Source organism: Canis lupus, chromosome 30 (assembly GCF_011100685.1).
Source record: "Canis lupus familiaris isolate Mischka breed German Shepherd chromosome 30, alternate assembly UU_Cfam_GSD_1.0, whole genome shotgun sequence".
NCBI lineage: Eukaryota > Metazoa > Chordata > Mammalia > Carnivora > Canidae > Canis > Canis lupus.
In genome coordinates this window covers 38,112,409-38,134,347 of record NC_049251.1, presented here as the reverse complement: position 1 = coordinate 38,134,347, position 21,939 = coordinate 38,112,409, and the positions used below count along the sequence as shown (strand labels likewise).

General features: G+C 55.3%; 1 protein-coding gene across 13 annotated transcripts in view; it reads right to left on the bottom strand.

Annotated features, from left to right (window-relative positions):
* Window positions 1-821: 821 nt before the first annotated feature.
* Window positions 822-21,939, bottom strand: part of ARID3B (AT-rich interaction domain 3B) — a 54,038-nt gene continuing 32,920 nt past the window's right edge. For 8 of the 13 annotated variants that reach the window (XM_038580979.1, XM_038580974.1, XM_038580980.1 and 5 more), the window contains 7 exons: window positions 21,093-21,164; window positions 20,782-20,854; window positions 8,710-8,893; window positions 7,084-7,364; window positions 6,732-6,986; window positions 5,235-5,336; window positions 822-1,275 (listed from right to left, as the gene is read on the bottom strand). In XM_038580979.1, the coding sequence (XP_038436907.1) occupies window positions 956-1,275; window positions 5,235-5,336; window positions 6,732-6,986; window positions 7,084-7,364; window positions 8,710-8,893; window positions 20,782-20,854; window positions 21,093-21,164 (1,287 nt within the window). In that variant the 3' untranslated portion in view covers window positions 822-955. Of the gene's footprint in view, window positions 3,290-5,234; window positions 5,337-6,731; window positions 6,987-7,083; window positions 7,365-8,709; window positions 8,894-20,781; window positions 20,855-21,092; window positions 21,165-21,939 lie in introns of all 13 variants that reach the window. The other 5 variants (XR_005381878.1, XR_005381877.1, XM_038580977.1 and 2 more) reach the window with 5 other exon arrangements.

The window sequence follows — 21,939 nt, the reverse complement described above, 5'->3', positions numbered from 1 at the left end:
CTTTTGGTTGCACCAGAACCGGGTTGGAGCCCTAGGATGTGCGTGTCAGAAAGATAGTCTGAGCACCCTGGAGTCTGTGCCCAGAATGTCTCCCGGCCCCAGAAGACCCTTCCAGAAAAGTCTCTTTCTGAGCCTCCTGGTTGAAAGGTGTTGGCAGTGCCCTGATGCTCAGAGGATGGCACCCAGACCCCCTCGTCTGGGATCCATCCTGGCCCCGGCCACACTTTCCGATTCTCCACCCCTCCACCCCATCAACTCTAGGCCCTGGCCACAGTTCCCCAAGGGCAGGTCCTTTGATGCCACCGAGTTTCCAGATGTGTCACTGCCCTGCTGCGAGTGCTGTTCCTCAGGTCTCCAGCTGACCATCTCCCTCTTCCAGCCTAAATCTCGCCACCTCCGGGGAGCTTTCCGGAGATTCCTCGGGGGGCTGCTCCAGCATCTACCTGCCAGGGGGAGTCACGCTGCACTCTAAAGAATCGGTTTTTGATTGGATGAGTGTGCGCGCCTCCCAGACAAGCCAGGGCTCCGTAGCCCGGGGTCCACGCCCAGCAGGAGCTCGGAGAAGGCTTAGGTGCCCCCCCGCCCCCGCCCTGCACCTGCGGAGCACTGACGTGGCACCACTGGAGTCCGTCCCGCTGGCCAGGCAATAGCCGGGGCGCCCCGCTAAGCCCCAAACAAGAGGAGAGTGAGCACTCGGGGGTGCACGAGCAGTAAAGGACAGCAGGTTCGAAGGCCTGGGGATTCAGAGAGGCAGACCCTTTTCACCCTCCGGGCCCTCCCCGCCCCCTGGGAGAGTCACAGAAAACACCCGAGAGACCCGCTTGTGTGAAGAGGTAGAGGTTTATTGAAATATAAACATTCGAGAACATGTAAGATAGAAAATAACCACAACATATACAGACACTTGCTGCAAGAGGACGTCTGAGGTATTTATCACCGCCTCGGCTACCGTGTGCTAGCACATCTTCCTGGTCGGAGCCTGCGTGGACGGGGCGGGGGCAGAGCGGCCCGGCCCGCGGCCTGCCCTGGGGCCTTTGGGACTGAACCGTCCGGGAAAGCTGCTCTGGCCCAGGCCCGGCCCCTGGAGCACCTGCGGGCATCCCTGCTCTTGGGCTTTCACGCCGAGACCCTGCTTTTGTCCTTGAGGGCAGAGAGGGTTTGCCGAGAGGGCAAGGCCGGGCAGCTGCCTAGGGAAGGGGGATCCAATGACCAGAAAGCCGCAGTGCGTGCCCGTGTCCTCCGGCTGGGAAGAGTCCATCCTTCGTGACCGAACCCCTGAGAAAGACACACTGGCCAAGTGTTCCGACACTTTCAAGTGGGCCCAGCGCCAGCCAACTGGGCTCGTCCCTGGCACCAGACCCCAGACGCCCTTCTCTGCCCGCCGCCTGCGCTTACCCGGTGGGCAAGGTGGGGAGGCTCCCGAGGGCGGAAGAGGGTGAGGCCCCGGGGGACGGGGCTGTGTGAGTGTGACAGCGAGTGTGCGGAAGGCCGGGGGGAGCTGCAGCTTACCGGGCTGAGGTAGCTGTTTTGTGCTCAAGCTTTTGAGCTGCCTTTCCTTGCGCAGACGGGGCCGAGGGCCGGCCGTGCGAGGGCTCCTGCCCGCGTGGCCTGTCCCCGCCAGAGCCTGGTGATGTCACAGTGCTGGCGCTCTAGGAACTCTGCAGGCCGTGCCCAATGAGGTGAGCCTTGTGGGACAATTACCCCATCTTCCCGACACGGGAGCAGCCTGCTCCAGCCCGGGGCCCAGAGAACAGAGGTCCCGGCATCCCCGATTCCCTGGGGCAGCCCCGCCGCTACAAGGCCCGGGGCCTCCCTGGCCTGCCCCTACCCTGAGCTGGGAATGCTGAGTCCAGGACCACCGTTCTGTCCCCACCCTGGAGGGCCGGCAAGGGTGTGGGACAAGCCCTGCTTCGGCAGGAAATGGGTCGGGGCCATCCCCGGGACTGCGTGGCCTCAGGACCCAACCTTTGCCAACACGGGCCTCTCGATCCACTGTCTCCCCCGCCACTCTGATCCCTGAGTCATCCCTCCTGCCTGCCTCCCCGCCTCCTCACTGGGGTCCTAGCGAAGGGCCGGAGGGGCTGGGGTACCAAATGTTTGCTCGGCTCTGGGGGTGATCTGCTTTCATTTCTTTGGTGCTACAATAACAATAAAAATTAAAAACAAAAAAGTCAGCAAAACACATATAAAAAAAGATTTCAGAGATGCAAATACTTCCTGAAGAATCAAAACATCAGCAATTACAAATCTGAGGTATTTCAATGAACCTGACGTCAGCAGGTCTGGGGACGCTGGGGCCGAGGTGGCCCCATGAGACGGGAGGGCCCAAGGGACAAGTGGGCTGTTCTGGGAGAGCCGGCCAGTAAGGGCGAGTGAGGGCGTGAGGTCTGGGAGAGAAGGGTCAGTGTGGAGCGGGTGCCAGGGCCTGCCTGGGCAGCCCCCTTGGCTCTGCCTCTCCCTCAGCAGGTGCTCAGTCAGCCTGGACCTGAGGACTGCCCTCATGTGCCCCTTCCTGGGACTCTAAAGGGGGGGTGTGGGGCCCTGAGGGCTGCTTCAAGACTTGGCTTTGAGGGACCCACACCTCTGGAACCACACCCGGTGGGCAAGGTGGGTTAGGAGGGCCCCATCCCGTGCTCAGCAGAGAAGGGCCACGAAAGCATGGTCTTGGCGCCGAGCAGCCCACGCGGAATTAGTCTGGAGGTCTGAGCAGGGAATGAAGCCAGGGACCCTGGGGTCACGGCAGGAGGCAGGGAAAGGGCAATAAATTAAAGGGGAAAGGCTCTGGAGGGCCTCCAGCCCATGCCGGCTTACCGATTGTCGATACACTGTGCCCGGGACGGGAGGTGGCCTGCGGACCCGGGAGGAAGCCGGGAGCCCGCGGACCCCGCCCGGTTCTCCAGGACAATCCCTGATTGGACAACGCTGCCCTGTCCTGCCCCTGCAGCCTCTCCCTGTCCCCAGAGTACAGCAGGACCTGAATGGAGCCTGGACAGACGGACATGTCCAAACTCTCAACATCTGGCCAAATGGTGTTTGACATGGGCTCCGTGAGATGAGGTAAACTGTGCATCAGCCTCCTTCCCTCTCGGCAGGAGAGCGCGGGGTGGGGAGCCAGGTCCTGGCCGTCAGAGGGACCAGCTGGTGGACGGCTCGGCGCTGGGGGTGCCCCGGGACGAGGTAGGGCTCGGGGAGCAGTGAGAGCTGCTGCTGCCGCTGGCACTGCCGCCCATGCTTGGGGGGGCAGGCCCCGCGAGGAGGTGGACCACGGGCTTCTGGGCGAACAGCACACCTGGGCAGGGGGAGCGGGAGTGAGTGGCTGAGCCAGGCGGGCGCCCTGTCCCCTGTGTGCCCCTGCCGGAGCCCGCACACCTTGCCCTCAGGGGGCCTCCAGGGGCAGGGAGGCACACGGCGCTCCTGAGGAGAGAACCAGGGCCCTGCGGACGCTGCTCCCCTCCCCAGGGCTGGGGGGGTGGATGGGAACAGGAGGGGTGTCAGAGGGCAGGGGCAAGCTGGAGACGTGCCAGGACGGGGCCTCGGAGGGGAGGTGGCAACGTGCTGGAGGCGGTCTGGCCGTGTGGGCTCCTGAGTGGGAGGACGGTGACAAAGGCAGGGTGTGCGGAGGTGAGGCTGCAGAGAAGGGAGGAGGAGGAAGGGAGGCCTGTGTGCCTCCCGGGAGGAAGGCTGGCCCTGCACCGTGGTGACGCCCCAGGAGTTGCTAAGAGGGGGAGGGACATGACGAGATCCGTGTTTTAATTGCCCTCTGTGGAGCTGGAGGACCGCAAGGCCACTACTCCAACAGAGGGGGAGAGGCCCAAGCCAGGGCAGCAGCAGGGTGGGAGGTGCAGGCGGCAGGAGGGGGAGAGAGCAGAGCAGTGGGGACCGCTCGGCCCTGGGGGACCTGTGGGCTCTGAAGGTTCTGGGGGCTCTGGGGAACCTGGAGGCTCTGGGGGTTCTGGGGGCTCTGAAGGTTCTGGGGGCCCTTAGGGGGTCTGGAGGCCCTGGGGGCCCTGGGGAACAGGCTCCTGGTTCCTGACCTATGCAGCTTGCACACCCACTGACAAAGGGCGCAGGTGGGACAGGGGTTGAGGTGGGTGAGGTCCGGGGAGCCTTCACCTCTCTTCTGACTGCTCCCCATTCTGAGAGGAGGCATTATCCTCTCCTTTCTCCTGAGAGAGGGGAGAGGACAGCGGATCCAGGTGCTGATCCCTTCCTTCCCCGTATTCTCCGTGGACCTACTCACGGCCCCCACGCTGCCTAGGCCATCGAACAGCACCACATGGCAAAGGGCACCTGCGCCTTGCCGCTGGCTCGCCTGGTCTCCTCGAGGGCCCCCGGTGTCAGGCAGAGACCTCCGAACATGGCCTCTGAAGCACCGGCTGTGTGGTGACTTGGCATCACATCGCCCCTTCCCTGGCTGCAACCTGATGCCCACGGCCAGTGGCCCAGCAGAGCTTGAGCGCGAGGCCTGCAGCGTGGTGCCCCGAGGGCCCGGCTCCTACCCCCCAGAACGGGAGCGTCCAAAGGGACAGAGCACGGCTCCCCCAAGGTTTGATGGGAGGTGCAGCTTTAAAGCTCCTCCACCCGGCACCTCCCGGGCCGTCCAGGTGACAGGAGGCCAGCACGCCCAGGCTCCCCGGTGCCCCTCATCAGGCTGTGCTGGGCTCGTTCCCAAACTCCCACCTACATCAGAGAAACGGGAGCTGGAAGGGACTGGCTTCCGGCACCTGGGGAGACCTGGTAGAGATGCTAAACCACAGGCGACAAAGCCCCATCCCGCTAGACCCGAGAGACGACTGTGGAGGGCTGGGGAGAGCCGCGCGCACGGGCTGCTTGTGCCGCACTCAGACTCCGCCGCCTGCGGTCAGTCCTCGGTCCATTTTAAAGACAGGGAGCGACAGGGGGTGTTCAGGGGGGCGGGGCTGAGCCGGTCCGAGGAGACCTGTGCCGGCCACGGTGGAGGCGGCTTATGCCACGATGTCTAGGGCGAGGGCACGGAGCCGATTACGGGGCTTCCCGCTAAAGGGCGGCCGCATTAACGAGCCAGCCATGGTCCCAGGGGGTCGGACGAAGGGCTCCTGTCGCTCTGTCAGAGCCGGGGGGTCTGTCATCTGATTAGCAACCCTCTGCTTCCCCTAGGCTGGAAACACCACCTAGCCCTTGGAACCTCGAGACTACATGTAAGGGAGGGGGCCAGCCGGGGCCGTGGGACTCCCTGAGAGTGCCAAGAGCCTCACCTGCGTAGGTGGTGCCATCAATGTCCACGGACATGTTGATGCTCCCGATGCTGCCTGCGGCCAGGTTCAGTGCTGCAGCTGAGGCCTCTGATCGGTCTTCTGCTGGGACGAGGGAGACAGTGGGCCTGGTCAGGTCTCCCGGCACCAGTGTCCTCTCCGAGGCCCTCCCACTTCCCCAGACAGGCCACAGCTGCCCGAGGCCTCCCACTGCTAGACAGCAGCCATATGCGTAAGGTCTGGCACAAGAACCCGGGCTTGCCAATGTTCTCTCGCTTGCTATGTTCTCCTCTGAGCCACTTCTGCCCCCGTGTCCTCTGTTGTCCAAGGAAAGGGATCACAGGCGGCAAGGACCGAGCCAGCTCCTGGCTACACACCGACCCTTGTCACACGATCCAGCAAACCCTGATTCAGCACCCACTACCCATCAGGCTGGGGAACCGGAGATCCGAGGGACGCAGCACTGCCTGAGGACCTGCCTTTCCTCCCCCCACCCCAACCGGGCTAGGACCTCAGGGAGAGGGTCGGCCTGCCCAGCGTGTGGCCCGGCACCTGGCACCCGTTTCACCCTGGTGACCTTGGATTTGCAGAGAGCTGCGTGCGCTGGCACCCAGGCCCTCTGCCTGGCTCACCCCGACTCTGCCCTTTCGTCATGCAGCCAGGAATCCTTCCAGAGGAGCTGCTTTTCTATTAGTGTCTGGCTTGCGCTGGGCCAAGGGCACCGGCCCCGAGAGGGTAAGAGAGCAGAGCTGTGCTGCCAGCGTCCTTCTGCTCCTCACCTGGGGACAGGGCGCAGGGGGTGCGGCCCGCGAATATGCACAGCTCCCTTCACACCTGACTTCTTTCCATCACATGCTTAAGTTTGTTCTGAGGTAGAGTCAAGGGTAAGAACGGCAAAGAAAATGTAGGGGGAGGACGGGAGAAAGGAGGAACAAGGGGCACGGAGTGTGGGATTCAGGAGCCGGATTCAGGAGCCGAGGAGGGAGCCGAGGAGGGAGGGCACCTGAGAAACGAGGAGGGAAGATGGCGGCGATGCTGCCAAACTTGTATTTCCTCTTTCCCTGGGTTCCTGAGGGTCACAAGCGGCCTGGCCTGAGGCACTGGCCTCCTCGGAAGCTTGGGAATGGAGGTGCTGCCTTCCGCCCAGAGCCCAGATCTACATCCGGGGAGGCGCTGGGGGCGGGGGGAGGTGAGCCCTTTCATTTAGACAGATCAAAAGGCTGGTGAGGAAGAGAAGCACAGCAGCCGCCCCCAGGGCCTCTGGCTCCTCCTCCTCGAAGGACTCCTCCCTTCTGCTAGAGAACAGGGCACTGCCTGGGGCAATTTTTGGTGAGCTGAGATCCCAGTGGGCACAGAAGCCCCATGTGACTACCTGACCTTGCGACGGTCCTGGGGACCTGCAGGGCCCCCACCCCAGTCCTGGGACGTGACCAGGCCCTTGAGTGGAGCCCAGGTCGACACCCAGCAGGAGGGGAGGCGCTGCTCTGGCCTGGCACTCACCCCTGCCGTTGATCCTGATCTTCATGGGCAGCTGCCGCGCCATGCTGAACAGGCTGCGCTGGAAGGCCTGCTGTACCAGGCGCTGCTCCTCCTCGGACAGCCTGGACGCCTTCTTCTCAGGGGGCTCCCCCGCCTCCAGCCGCTCCCGCAGCTGCTCCAGCGTGGCCGTCCGGGTACCGGCCTGCTGGCCTGCCAAGGTCACGGGCACAGCCAGGCGATTTGGCACAGGCACCGTCGTCACTGGGACTCCATCACCTGGCAAAGGCACCAGAACTGGACCAAGCGTCCCACCTGACACTGGCCCCACCGTGACCTTCCCTGCCCACCCTCCTCCCTGCTGGGCCCTGCAGACCTTTCCTGAGAGTGCTTGCTGGGGATATCCGAGGGCTGCTGGCATTGGCGCCACTGCTGGAACCCAGCCCGAGGATGGGGAAGCGGATCTTGGGTGGGGAGAGGAGGGCAGGCGCCCCGGCAGTGGCAGCAGCGGCAGCAGCAGGTGAGTAGCCAAGGAGGGAGGAGCTGTAGCTGGGCCGCCGGCCCTCCCTCCGGTTGCCGTCGATGGCTGCCTGGAGCTCGGCTGGGGAGCTCAAGGCTTTCTTCTCACACTCATAGGCATAGAGATACTTCATGTACCTGGAGGGAAGGAAGGGAGGGAGGAGAATAATCCAGAATGGTACCAGAGACCACCCAGTTTAAGCTCATGGGTCTCCGTGGGGCAGGCCTCTGGGACATAGGATCAGTTGGTAGAAGAGAGAGATCAGGGCCCTGGGGTGCCCTGGCCCAGGCCTGTCGAGCTGCTACTCAACACCGCAGCAAACTCTGCTCCAACCGGAGGTACCATTCTTTTTATTTTTTTATTTTAAGATTTTATTTATTTATTCATGAGAAACGAGAGAGAGAGAGAGAGAGAGAGAAGCAGAGACACAGGCAGAGAGAGAAGCAGGCTCCATGCAGGGAGCCCGACACGGGACTCAATCCCGGGACCCCAGGATCACACCCTGGGCCCAAGGCGGCACTAAACCGCTGAGCCACCCAGGCTGCCCTGGAGGTACCATTCATTAAGAGAAATAAAGACCATCTTCACTCATGTTTTGGGTTTGTTTTGGCAGCGTTTTAGGGGTCATTTAGAAATGCTTTGCAATGTCTTCCTGGCTCCTGGATGCCCTAACCATCCTGAGCCAGGCTGGTCCGAGAGGAACAACCTCTCCACAGGCTGTAGGTGAGCGGACCTACGGTGCCATCCCTCGTTGCATCCCACGTCCCAAGAAACAATTCTCTACCCAAGAAGCCTGACAGAAGGACTGCTGTACTGATTACAGTTCCGAAGATAAAACCCTTCTACTTTTTAACAAGGCTGTGACAGCTGCCTGCCTGATGCTCCCTCTGTATGCTCCAGAGTGTGACACCCAGTGTGTTCCAAAGGACAGATTCCCCTCTGCTCCTCACTCTCTGATGCTACTCCTGGTTCTCCTGCTCCTATTAGCCTCATAATTAACTCAGAGGATTACAAAAACAGGTCCCAAATCCCAGGTCCTGTTGCCGGGCATGCTGAGTGCCAGGTAGGAAGAGCTAGGCTCAGGGTGGACGTGCCGTGTGGGAGACACTGCCCTGGAAAGAGCGGCGATGGGGCCGGAGGGCCAGCGGCGAATCTGAGCTCTGTCACTGCCAGCTGGTAGATCAAACCATTTAACCTCTAAGACTCGGTTTCTGTTTTCTGAAAAACGGGATGGCACCTACCTCCCAGGGTTGATGGCGAGGTCTGCAAGAAACAGAATGGCAAAGGAGCCTAGGGAGGCACTTGGGAAATGGCGGCTCTTGTGATCACAGAAAGGGATGCATCTCAGCAAGTTCCTGGCTGCGTCGGGAATCCTCATCCTGCCCACTGTACAGTGGAATTTCCTTCCTTCCCCTCATCTAGGTTAACGCATTCCCTTTCTCCCAGCCTCAGCTTCCTTCCCCCAGGGCCCTGGCCACTCACTGGGTCCTCAGGGTAAAGGCGGCGCTGGTGATCGACGTGGGCAGGTTCAGGCCTTTGGTGATCTCCCGCCAGATCTTCTTGTTGATGATCTCCACCAGGCCTCCCTTCTCTGTCACCAGCTTATACAGCATATACAGGTCCAGGATCTGCTTGGCCATGATGGGGATTCGGTTGATGGGGGTCCCTGTGATTGTCCAAATAGAGAAACAGAGTGTTGTGTCATCAAGCAGAGAAGAAGACGTATGCACGCGCCCAGCTTTTGCTGAGTTGGAAATACATTCGTGAGTCTGCTTTCATCTGACTCAAGCTCCCAAAGCTCGAAGCTATCAGACTTGCTGCCAGTTCTCCTTGGGATGAGCAGAAAGACCGGTCCAACTCACAGGCCCTGTGGTCCTGCTTAAAGCATTAGCCTCCCTGGGCCTGTCTTCCCCTCGGTAAATGAGGGCTGCGCTAGATGGCTTCAGAGCTGTGCTGTGCTGGGTCTGGCTAGCAGGACGAGCCCAGATTCTTTCCTAATGATGTGGCAACTCACACTCCTCTGGGGCCTTCAGAAGCCACTCAAGCCGTCCCACCACCCACCTGCACTGCTCCCGGGGCCGTCATCTGTATCTCTAGGTGCATTTTTTAACAGTGTTTTCATTTGCATACCGCCTGCTTCCTTCTCTCCTGCGGCAGGCAGGGCACAGCAATGTTTTCTCTCCTGTGTCCCCACCAAGTCAAAGGAGCTGCTGGACACACACATCTCCAGGGGGATGAAAAGCTACTGAACGACTCTCTCCCCACTAATCACTCCACCCCTCCCTGGCCTCTGACAGAGGGAGGGTCACAGCAGCTTCCGCCACTGGCCCCGAAGGGAAGTGAGAGGAGCCGGGGACTTGATTAGGAAGCCTGGCACCAGGCAGGAAGGCCCGCTAATGAGCACCAGGGGACGGCAGGGAGGGCGGGCCTGGGGTCCTTTCACAGGCCGCTGGGATGCTCGGCGGGAGGCGTGATGGATGACTGTCATTTGGCAGCCTCAGGATTAATGATTTGGAGGTCAGAGGGGAGAATTCCACAGGGAAGGGTCACCGTCCGGGGCAGGGTATGAGACTTGTTGCCTTTTGATGGCAAACTCCTTTTACTGTACACAGGCTGCTCTCCTCTGCCTCGGCCCCCTCCCACCGCCCCAGACACGCCGATGTCTCGCTGGCTGCCTGCTGGATGGTAAACCAGCTGGATTTTCCAGAAGCGCTGTTTGTTGCAACTCCTTCTGCTTCTTTCCCCTCAAGAAATGGTATTTTCTTCACAGCCCTGAACTGCTGGCCTCATCAACTCTTTCACAGGGTAATTCAAGCGAGAGAATGGAGCAGAGGGTCCCATGAAGAAGAGCGAGCAGCATGAACATGGGGGCGATGTGTGGCAGCACCAGGCCTCTTTCCTAAGTGTGAGGCGGGGCCAGGAGGTCTTCGAGAACCTCATCTTGGTCAGCTGGTCCTTGGAGGGTCAAAGATGAATGGGTCCCAGTGCTAGATCCAAAGATTCACAGGTGAAACTTCAGAGGACTGTGGGTACACTGTCAATACACACAGCCCGTGTTGGTCAACTTTTCCTCCCTGTGCTGCTCTGGACAGTCAACCTGATTGCTGACACAGACAGGAGGGTCTGGTACAGCAGAACTGCTCTAAGGGCCACCTCCTTCTGGAGGCCTGTCTACTCGAGCACACTCACAGCCCAGGCCAGTTCACATCCTCATGGCGTCACCTGGAGACTCTAGAAGGCCCACTCTCAAGGACCCCTCCCATTTCCAGAAGCTTCCGGGACATCTTTACGATGACCTGTTCACTTCCAAGTCAGAATATTCACACTAAGCTCATCCTTATCCCAAAAGCCAGCCCCTCCATTCTCACCACTTCCTCTTCTTCCAGTGACACCACCATACTCTGAGGTATGAGGCACTGGCTCCTCTTTTCTCCCCTGTTGGCCACCTTGAGGTTGTTAGGAGGCTTCACTGATTCTTCCTTGGAGGCGCCTCTCAAATGTGTACTCCGTTCCAGCCCAGAGGCCTCTTACCCCCGTGCAGCACTGCACACCGCTGCCACCCTGGCACTCGCTTCCTTGTTCAACACCCACGGATCCTGATGCCTCCCCAGTCTCGCCACCCGGGTCACCAACACCCCTGGAGACACTGCCTAGGAGGTATTCCAAGCATCCCCACAACGCACTCTCACTCTTCAGCTGCCTCTCGTCACGCCCATCCCCAGCCTAACACGACCTGCCTCTGCTTAAATCCTCTCCGTGCTGGGCTTCAGGAAGAATCTGCTAACTATCCCCGTTCGGAGGGATTTCTTCTCTCTCAGAATTCCTATTATAAGCCCTACAAATTCAGCAGGTGAAAGGTCTCTAATCGTTTCATGTATGTCCTCCAGGTATCCCAGGAGGACTCTGAGCTCTGTGAAGGCAGAGACAGACTGTTTCTCCTTCACTAGGTCTTAAATATTAGAGTGTTTAATAGGTTAAACTGCCGTGCAGATGGGGAAAAAACATGTTTCTCAGAGTCAAAACAACCAGCTATGGGTCACCCAACAGGGACCGTCAGATGCACTTCTGTCATGTGGTGTGCCTGCCAGACCCGTCGCCAACATCACCTGTCTGATGGCAACAGCCCCAAGCAGTCACCCTCTCTTCCCAGACCTCAGCAGGTTCGTTAGGGTCATGACCCTTGGTAAACAGCCTGGGGAAAGGAGGTCCAGGGTGCCTAAGCTCTTTGTGTCCAGGTCCCATGAAAAGCAGACAAGCAGCAGCAGAATGGTTGGAGGCTGGGGCGCCTGGGGACAAAGAATCTATGACCGCACTCAGCGGGGTGGAAGGGAAGGGGACGTAGGGGTAAAAGTGCAGAACGTGGCTGGGTCTGCGCTGTCCATGAACAGGCGCAGCTGAGTGTATAAGCACCAGGCAGGGGACTTGCCCAGGTGATGGAGCACCATTCTCCAGAACAGTCGCCTTGGGGAACAAGCTATGCTGTGGTTTTGGAAATCCATTTGCAAATGGCCTTCTGAGTCGGCACTATTTTCATCGGGATCTCCAATGGTGGTAGATCTTCAAACATAAAAGGTGTGTTTTACATTTAGAAATGGTCATTCATGGAGGCAAGCCAGGACAATAGAAGTGCCCAGGCCATTTAGCACCTCTGGGGGAAACCACAGGTCTGGGGTACACTGGCACCTGGTGGTGGCCCCCATAGTCCTGCTCTGTGGTCTGGCCAGGTACCCTGGTTCAGAGTTCAGTGGATAAGAGGACATGCTCTTCCCAGAGTCTGGCCCTCTGTGAAACTACTAAAAATAGCTCCCAGGGCAGGAAGCCCCCGGGTACTGTCAGAAACAAAGCCAAGACCATCCTGAGCGCTAGCTCTAGATGACCGTACGGTTTTCTCACATTATCCAGACAATCCAGACACAAAACCTGCCCTGGCTTCGATTCTTCTAACAACCAAGAGGCTGGATGTTCAGGCCGGTCTGTCTCTGCATCTGCTCTGTGCCTAACGGACCTGGCAGCCGTCCCCTTGTCCCAAGGAGACTCCGCGACAAAGAGAAGGGAGGCCTTTTAGCTGAGTTTACCTTCTGAACAAGAAAGAGAACCAACAGACCATACTGGGGGGTGGGAATGGGGATTGACATATTCAGGTCTCAGTTTCCCCATCTGTGAAATGAGTAATTTGAACTAGATGACTTTCAGTCCCATGAGTCTAAGAATAAACCTTTAAACAAAAATTGAGGGACGCCTGGGTGGCTCAGTGATTGGACGTTGGCCTTTGATCCTGGAGTCCCAGGATCGAGTCCCACGTCAGGCTCCCTGCGAGGAGCCTGCTTCTCCCTCGGCCCGTGTCTCTGCCTCTCTCTCTCATGAATAAATAAATAAAATCTTTAAAAAAACCTGATAGTTGTGATTATTACCGAAGGGAGGGTGACTTGTCTTTAGGAGCGTGCCTGAATTATGGATAATGTTGCCAAGTGACCTTGAGATGGAAAGGTTTAGGAACCTGTCCTAGGAAGGCCCTTGTGTGACCATGGACCAGATCCATACACTCTCTGCCCAACCTTGCAGGAAAGAGGGGCGTCTCTGGCCTGCTCTCTCTGGACTAGATTCTATCTTCCTCTAAGGAGGCTCCTCATCTGAGAGGTGATAGGTCTCTGTTCACCATAAGTCGAAAAGCAACCTGCGAAGAACCAGGAAGGAGGCAAGCAGCCACTGCAGAGAGCGCTCTGGGGTCACAGTGTGATGCTGTGTTCTCCCATGGGCTGAGTCTCCGCCCCCCTCACCCCTCCCAGGGGGGCCTGAGCACCCAGTGGGGAAGCCTGTGTCCTGTCAGTCACTGCTATCAAAGCAGGAGCTGGGATTGAGGGTAATTAATCATGCTCCCTCTGACAGGAATCCAGGGCCTTATCTGTACCCCAAGAAATGCCGCTGGTCTCCAGTTCCCTCCTCAATAAAGGAGACTGACAGATCCAACAAAAGGGCCCTTATCAGATTTCAGCCAGGAGCCTGAGGCAGCCTGAAGGACGGTGTAGAAAAGACTTTTATGAGGGCCCTGGGCCCAGCATGGACCCAGCTCTGCTGTGGGGCTCCAGGGGCTTTAACCCTTGGGTGGTGGGAATGCTGCTGGGCGCTGGCACCAGTGAAGGCCAAAGCTGTCATCAGAAGCTTCCAGCCAGGGGGAGCCAAACAAAAAAAAAAAAATCCTGTTCCTTGGCACTTTGCTCTCCTTCCTGCCACTCAGACCGCGGAGCCAGAGTTAGGGGTGGGGTGAGGGCAGGCGAAGGAGATGGCCTCTTTGGGCACTGGAGACAAAGATGGGAGGTGGCAGGAGTGTTGGAGGGAGGGCCACTTCCTCCCCACCACAGAGAATGGGACCATTCCAATGACAACCAGATGCAATCGGGGGCAGGGACCCCAGACAGTCACATGGCTGCCTTCCTGCCCACTGATGAGGGGTGAGGGCCCTGGACCCAGGACGTGGCCCTGCCCAGGACGCTCGCTGCTTTTTCCTAGCTTTAAAAAAGATCATTAATCATTTCCATGGCCTGTCAAGAGAGCTGGGCAGCTGAGCAGAGAGCCTAGAAGCATTAGGACCCATGGTAAGTAGGGACTGTGCACAGGCAGACAGACAGGCTTCCTGCTCTTCCTTGCGCATTAATTCTTGCCCTGCTCTGGTCCTGCTGCCCAGGAACAGGCAAAGAAATGACGGGTGATTTTCCTCCTAACTTGTTTACGTAGAAAATACTGCATACTAGGAAACTGTGCAGCCGCGTCTGGCAGCGTGCAGTTTGACGTGTAGCTGACTGTTCCACAAAGCGGAGCGGAGGCAAGACGCACAAATATCCCAATTCTGCACGGACCGGTGTCCTGGAGGCCTCTACCTCTGATTTCCCACTGATAACAGACACATACTACAGTACACCAACCTGAAGTATACAGCTCGCTGGAGTTTCACTTCTGTGTACACCCCTGTAACCATTCCTCAGCTCAAAATACAGAACATTTCCAGCACCCCAGGAAATTCTCACGGTCCTTCCCACTCAATATACATCCTCCACCTCTTCCCTCCTAGGAGGCAGCCATTATCCTGACCTGCTTTTCTTCAACTTTGGATACATGTAATCATGTAGTCTATACTCTTGTGTCTGGCTTCTTTTGTTCAACATGAGGTCTCTGAGAGCCCTCCGCTGTGTACGGCCTTTTTTACTGCTCTGCCGTATTCCAGTCTAGGACTGTGCCACCCTTTATTTGTCCATTCTATCGCTGATGGCCGCTGGGGTTCTTTCCGGAGTTCTGGATCGAATCTGAATACTTTGAGAGGTCTTTCAGTGAGCGCAGCACTCATTTCTGTTGGGTATACACCTAGGAGTGGAGTTGCTGGATAACAGGGCCGGCACATATTTAGCTGTAGCAAATGCTACCACGTACATTTCCAAAGTGCTTATGCCCATTTATATTCCTAGCAGCCATTCTTGGGAGTACTGCACATACCAGCTTGAGAGGTTCACCTTCAACTCCTCACTCTTTTTAATATTGTAGCTCAGACTAACTGCTTTAGGTGAAGGTCAGTGTGATGCTGTGTTCTCCCATGGCTTTATAATCAGGGTGAGGGCTGTGCAGGCTCCTTCCTTAAGAACTGTGTTCAGAGAAGCTGGCCAAGGAGTCAGAAGGAGGTGGACCATCGGGTCTTCTCTGCTTTGACTGTGGCTGATTCAACAGACCTGGCTGGTGTCTCCAAGAGAGGGGGCAGAAAGTTGGCTGGGGAAAGGCAACAACTCAAGGGCTTTTTGGCCTAGACACTGCATAGCTGCCCTTCATTGCCGATCCGTGCCTCTAGCTTCTCAAGACTCAGTAGACTTTCCCACAGGATAAGTGGACCAAACTCTTGCTCTATAGTTTTCCTGCACCAACCCTTGGATGACATACCAAGTATTAGTTCACTTGGAAAAAAGAAGGCAAAACTATCAACTCCATTTTATCAAATACTAAAAGTATCAATTAAAAATTTGAAGGGGGGGGCAGCCCTGGTGGTGCAGCGGTTTAGCGCTGCCTGCAGCCTGGGGTGTGATCCTGGAGACCTGGGATTGAGTCCCATGTCGGGCTCCCTGCATGGAGCCTGCTTCTTCCTCTGCCTGTGTCTCTGCCTCTCTCTCTCTCTCTGAATAAATAAACAAATCTTTAAAAACAAAAATTTGAAGGGGAAGAGGCTGAATTTAATGACAAAAGTGGGCTTTTCAATTTAACCACGCCGTCCAAAAACCAGGATCTCTTCCCATTATTGCAGATAACTGAGTAGAGAGAGAGCATTAAATGACTACTGTAAGTGGAAAAAAGAAACAAGCAGTATATCAATAGTAGTTGGAACACCTGGGGGGGCGAAAAAGATTGGGCCTCAAACAAAGGCTAATTGTGAGACAAAGATTTGCATTTTACATTTTCATCTGGGGATAAAATTAGAAAATGAAGCCCCAAAGCCTATTTCATCTGACAAAGACAACATATTTTAGTCTATCAGGAAGACCGTCCACGGCACAGACCATTTTACTGCAAGATACAAAGAATATATGAGAAACTGCCTCCACCAAAAGGCAAAGCAATATATGTCATGAACATTTCCTTGCCTGAGATGGATAGATAAGCACACAACAGAAGGAAAAACACTCAAATTGCTCTTTGAGGCAGACCAAACCCTTTTCCCACAGTAAATTCTTTGTATATACACATCAAAAACAGATTCAACAATCCATTTGGGAAAACCAAGGTCAGTTTGCAGCCTTGAACAGACCTAGTGGGGGATGGAGGGCAGTTCTCTGGGTGAGGTCTTGACAAAACGTGTCCTCTATGTGACTGAGCAGTTCTTTCACCTGGTGTGTCCAGCTCGGGCAGGGAGAGGAGAGTCTTGTTCGTGGGTGCTCTGGGTGCGTGCATGATGGACCAGGGCTTCCGTCTCCTGTGCCCCCCACCCCCATCGCATCCTGCCTTAACAGATGGCAGCCTCCGTGCTACTGTGAATTGTCACATCTGCCCTTCCCTGAGAGATGGGCCATCTCTTGAGATGAAGACTCCTCTTGCATGAATAGTTCTACATCTGTGTTAACTGCCCTACTGTCAGACCCTACCAGACGCCCTACTGTGGAGACCAGCCAGCATTCTCTGTGAGGCTCAGAAGGCTGAAGGAGAGAGCAGGCCTGCCCACTGCCCGGGCAGGAAGTGAGAGCTGCTGGCGCTAGGGACCATGCTTTTTGAGCGCAGGAGAGGGAAGGAGCCCTGGCCTGGGTGTTAGGGGACAAGTGTTAAATGGGCTCTGTGGCCTTAGGCAAGTCACTTAACCTGGTGACCTTTGCTTTCTCTACCCCTTAGAGCTGGCGCTGTGGGGAGCAGATCAAAAAATGGGTTGAAAGGGTTCTATAAAGTACACAGGATAGTAAAAATAAGAGCAAAATTATTCTCTTCCTCCTCTTTGATGACCTATTTTTCTCTGTTTCACGGCGTAGGGAACAAGAAAACAAGCTTTTCTTCCTCACTGCTGAAGAATCGAATTGTTTATAAGCCTCTGCTTATCAAACTTCCATATCAGTCCCCCTCTGGCCTATCTAGAGATCCCCCTGGAAAATCTATCATGGAATGATCTCTCAGTAACCACCCACAGTCAGTTCAATTAGCCAGAGAATTTTATTTACAACAGTTTGGCTTTATTTTTGGCAAGGAAACACGTGTGGATTTTCTATACACACACACACACACACACACACACACACACACGCCTGCGTGTGCATGCAACCAAAGGTTAAGCAAGAAGGAGCATCAGAACTCTGAAATCTAACCAGTCTTTCTAGAGAAACACAGGTGGGGGGCAGAATCAAAGGCAACTTGTTTACTTCAATTTGGTTTAGGCAAGGGAAGGTGAGAATCACTTGGTCTTGGAGGTTCTTGGTATAGTTTTACACAACTGTTTTGCGAGAAAATTGCTAAAGGGGCTTTTCTTCTCTTTTTGGTCACTGAGGGTGGCTCATTATCTGTTGACAGCAAAAAGACAGAATCATGGACATAATACAGAACACAGAACTTGGAAGAAACTTCCAGATTAACTCTAAATGAACCCTCTCATTTTACATATCAGGAACCTGTGGCCTCCAGAGGGAGAAGGGTTTGCTCCAGATCATGGAGATGGGTGGGATGTGACCCTGGCTTTGCGCTCAGCCTCCAGCTTCCCGAGGCAGGCAGGAGACAGCGAGCCCGATGGGGGAGGGGTCATCAGGGTGCAAGTCACCCTGGTCTGGCCCAGAAACCAAGGTGCCTGGAGCCGAAAGGCCCATCTGTTGTAGTCCATTCACTCAAATGCGTTAACAAGCGAAGGAGACCCCGCCCAAAGCAGCGGTCGCAGCCAGGCCCCTCTCCCGGGGACTGCCTGTATCACCTGCAGCTGTGGTCACTGGGGGGGCCCGCCGGGCCCTGCCTCCCGGGGAGTCCCATCCCTGTCCTCTGTGGTGCAGCCTGCAGTGTCAGAGCTGCCCAGCCCCACCCCTGGCCCAGGCAGGAGTCACCAGGCCTTTGAGACCCAGGCCATTTTCAGTGGTGCCTGTGAAATCTAAGTTTCTCTTCCTGTTAGCTCTGGTGGAAGAGTCGTTGGCCTGCTGCCGGCCTCTCTGAGGCTTTTCCTCAGCCCCAACTGACAATATCTGGCTCCTGAGTGCCCCGGATGCTCCGATTTGGGAGTGATGAATCAGTCACAATTGTCCCGGGGCCCTCGGTCTCACCACTGCGTGAAGCGTGAAAAGGACAAGCTTCACGTCAGTGAGGCTGGGCTCTGTGCCCCCACCGCCCTCCTGGCCGCCCCCTCGACTTCCCACTGGCAGATGCGAGCCAGGGAGATCACCGGGAGTTTTTTTTTTTTTTTTTTCCACCGGGAGTTTAAAGGACAACCTCCACTCTGTCTCTGCCTCACTCTCCCCTCTCTCCCCACAATACAAACTGCTTGCCACAGTGAGCCTCCTGAAGGCCCAGCTCTGGCCACGCTCTCTATGTTCTACGTCCATAGACCAAAGTACTAACGTCTCGGCCAAATAAGGCCTGTCACCGTGTGCTGCCAGCTGACTCAGGGCACAGACGAGGGTCCTTCCAGCTGTGCCTGGGCCATGGGCACGACCACGCTTCTGCCTCTGCCTGTGTGGGTCCTCCACTCCCATTACCTCCTATCCCGGGGAGGCCTCCCCGGCACTCCAGACCGGGACACGGTCCCAGCACCCACTCCTCTGGTACTCAGACACAGGAGGGGCGCTTGTGATACTGCCCAGGACAGGCCCCTGCCGCCCTCGGGTACTGCTACCTGAATGGAGGTAAGAGGAGGATTTCCATAAAAAGTATCTCTACAAACGAAGTTTTAGATCTTTACCTTCTTTCTCATCCTTTTATAGTAGTGGTTCTCAACGGCGGGGGTGGGGGTTTGGGGATACTTTTGTCCCCCAGGGGACATTTACACTATCTAGAGATATTTTTGGTTATCATGAAGGGGGGGTGCCCCCTACAACAAAGGACTGTCCGGTCCCCAAAGTAAATATGTTGAGGCTGAGAAACCTTGTATTTGGGTAACTAACAAGTAGCAAAATGGATTCCTTTGTTTCTCTGGGTGATGCCAGCAAACAGTGAAATACCTAACATAAGTGCTGAGGACAGAAGAAAATTTGTTCAGCCTGAATCACCATGAACTGATATGATCAAAGGATGTCACTTACTCCTGCTTTGGAGTCACTCAGAAACATACTTGATGGCAGTCTAGCAGTGGCTCCCCACCCCCCGCCACTCTACAGTGGTGGGCTTCTCAGCACACACACTGCTTTTTGCTGCCGACTTCCAATTACAGGATGGTTACCTACAGGGGGGCAGCTCAGCCTCCCCGCACAGGGCCTGCTGAGTAAGGGACACCTATAGGACTGTTCCCACAGACAACACCTCTTGAGCACCCCCTTGTCTGGCCCTGTGCTAGCTTTGGGAACACAAAAATATGATAAAGTGGCTGTCCTCAAGGAGCTCCTAGTCTAGTGGGGACACAGAGTAGTAAACAAATAATTTCCGATACTGACTCCTTCCTGGCTAGGCCAATCTAACTTCCGTTTCCCTTTAAAAAGTCCTTTTGGGGAGGGAGACAATAACATAGAAAATAAAGCAGTGGAACCACATCGCTGATTAAAATCTATATTGCTATGGCAGCCCCTCTGAGACGAGATCAGCTCCTGGGTTTGCACCAGCTGGGCTTGTGGAGCTTGTAAATAATTAAAAGGTAATTGGAAGGGAGACCAAAGTATTAAGTGGATTTTTCACTCTCAGGGCAACCAGGGAGTTTCATTGCTGCCAGTCACATTATCTTTCAGGATTATATTCTTGTTCTCTACCGACACACGCAGCTCCAGATAGCAGTTGGAGGAGTAAACTAATTAGGCTGCTTAGACTGCTTTGAGAGGCCTGGAGATGGGAGGACACTGAGACTCAAAACTTTGTCTTTGTAAGCAAACCAGCAGTAATGGGCAGGCTACTGGGACAGCAATGAGGCTTTAGACGGTAAAGGAAGGGGGGGAGGAGAGAAAGGAGTTAACACAGAATAGTACCTGCTGGGGGCTGCCATTATAGCTCAGCCTAAGATAGAGAATTTCATTCCCAGGTCTCAGTAAAGCTGCTGATGCATAAAACCAAGGGATGCATGATCAGACATAAGCTGGATCCCAGGCAAGAGGCTCGTGGGAATAGCTCTCTCGTGCGGCTTTGTCCTGAGGGTGATGAAGGTGGAGCTACGCAGGTTGCTGAGGACCTTCTCCTAGAAAGGCTGGGTTTCTGGCCATGCTTCCTGAGGGGTGACCTGGCTGGTGAACCCACTGCTGTGACAGGATGTAAAGCCAGGAAGTTAAGTCACTGGGCTCAAGACTCAGTCACGCCAGTGTCCAAAGTGGACACGTCTGGGGAAGTGGGGTGGGAGTGAGAAGGAGAGATGGACAGAGAAGTGGGAAGACGCAGATGTCCATGTAACCTACAACAATTTAACTGCAGGAATGCCCCAACCAAGCCAGTGGGTGCAAAAATCAAAGAGCCAATGGATAAAAGAGGCTTTCCTTTTCATGGATCCTTTCAGACCCTCTCAACAAATCCTGAGGGACCTCTATTCTTTTATTGGCCTTTGTCAGTCTCTGTAAGACTAGGTACATCAACAGAAAACCCCACATACTAGTTTAGGTGGTTATGTCCAAGGTTGCTAGAAGGCTATGGAGAAAGTATATTTGAATTTGAAATACCTCCACAGAACAGTTAAATAGAAGAGAGCGTCACAAACAAGGCAAGACCAAATTTGGATGCATCACTCCACTCATTTTCTGCCCAGGTCCTCTCTGCCCATTTCGATCTCATTGTCTGCCAATTACTCTGCTAAGGCCAGAACCAGTTGGCAGGAAGCACCTCTTGTTCTCCTGGGCTAAGATGCTGGCACTCTGCAGTGAGGATGGCTAACAGTGACTTGCACACAGTAGGCACTCAATATTCACCGAGTTGAAAAAACTGAGTAGACTGCACACTCACCCCTCTTCTGCATAAAGATGAAGAGGTCATCCAGGAACTCTTTCCTTTCCGGATCACCGTCCAGTTCATACAGCTGCAGTCCCGGTCCCCCCAGAAAAAAAAAAACAAAAAAAAACACAATGAAAAATTCCATCTAATGCAGGAAGTCTTACACTAGACATACACAACCATCTCTGTATCTCTCTGTATGACTGCAAATGTGACTCACAGACCACTCCTGTCCTTATTCCTTGGGGGGGGGGGGTGTGGATAGATACAACACCCCATGGCAGCACTGCCCCTTTTGTTATCACAGAGGAAACATTACAGACCTTGGCAAAATCTCTAGAGATCTCTCTTCCCCGGCCTCCATCTGCATCATCACTCCAGGTCAAACCACCGTTCTGAAGGGGAACAAAGCACAGAGTTCAGAAGGGAATAGACAGAGCGGCAGAGGGCAAGGCAATCATTCAGGGCAAAGATGAAGACCCTCAGCAACTGGGCTATCCTAGCTTAGTCTACCCCCTCTGCCCCTCCAACAGGGACATCTTTTGCTTTCAGTTACGGTTCCAAAGTAAATGGGAGTCAGGTGGAAAAATCACGCCCATTTGTTGGAAGAGGGCAGGTGTTACTTATCCTTGATAATCCTGGAAGAGGAGGACACAAAGGCCCAACTTTCTGAGAAGCTGCTCATCCCTAGCTGATCTTCCAGAAGCCATTACTGTGAGATGTACCACTTTTCTTCAGGTTCTGTATGGTATATGTGTTTGTATGATTTTTACGGAGTGTTTGTATACTATACAGAGTGTTATAAAGACACTGAGCCCAGCTTCCCTCATGACCCTATAAGTGGAAGGTAAAGGGTAGGAGGGAGCAGGACGCAGGTCCTGAAGTTCTGGCCTCTCAGCCAAGCCCCACTGCTAGAAGCCATTAAGTCTAGTGATATGAGGGCTCTCAGAGCTTGACATTATTCCCAAGGTACAGAGATTGTGCCACTAGGGTGAAATCCATTTCCATTAGAGAAATAATGAAAACCGAATCCTAATTTGATTGATTAGGTTAAACCAACACCATACAGTCAAACAGGAGAAAATGGCACATATGCCTTTGTTTATGTTCTTGGGACCCGCTTCCTGCCTATATTCAGTTGGGTTAACTCTTACTCCTCAAATTAGGCAA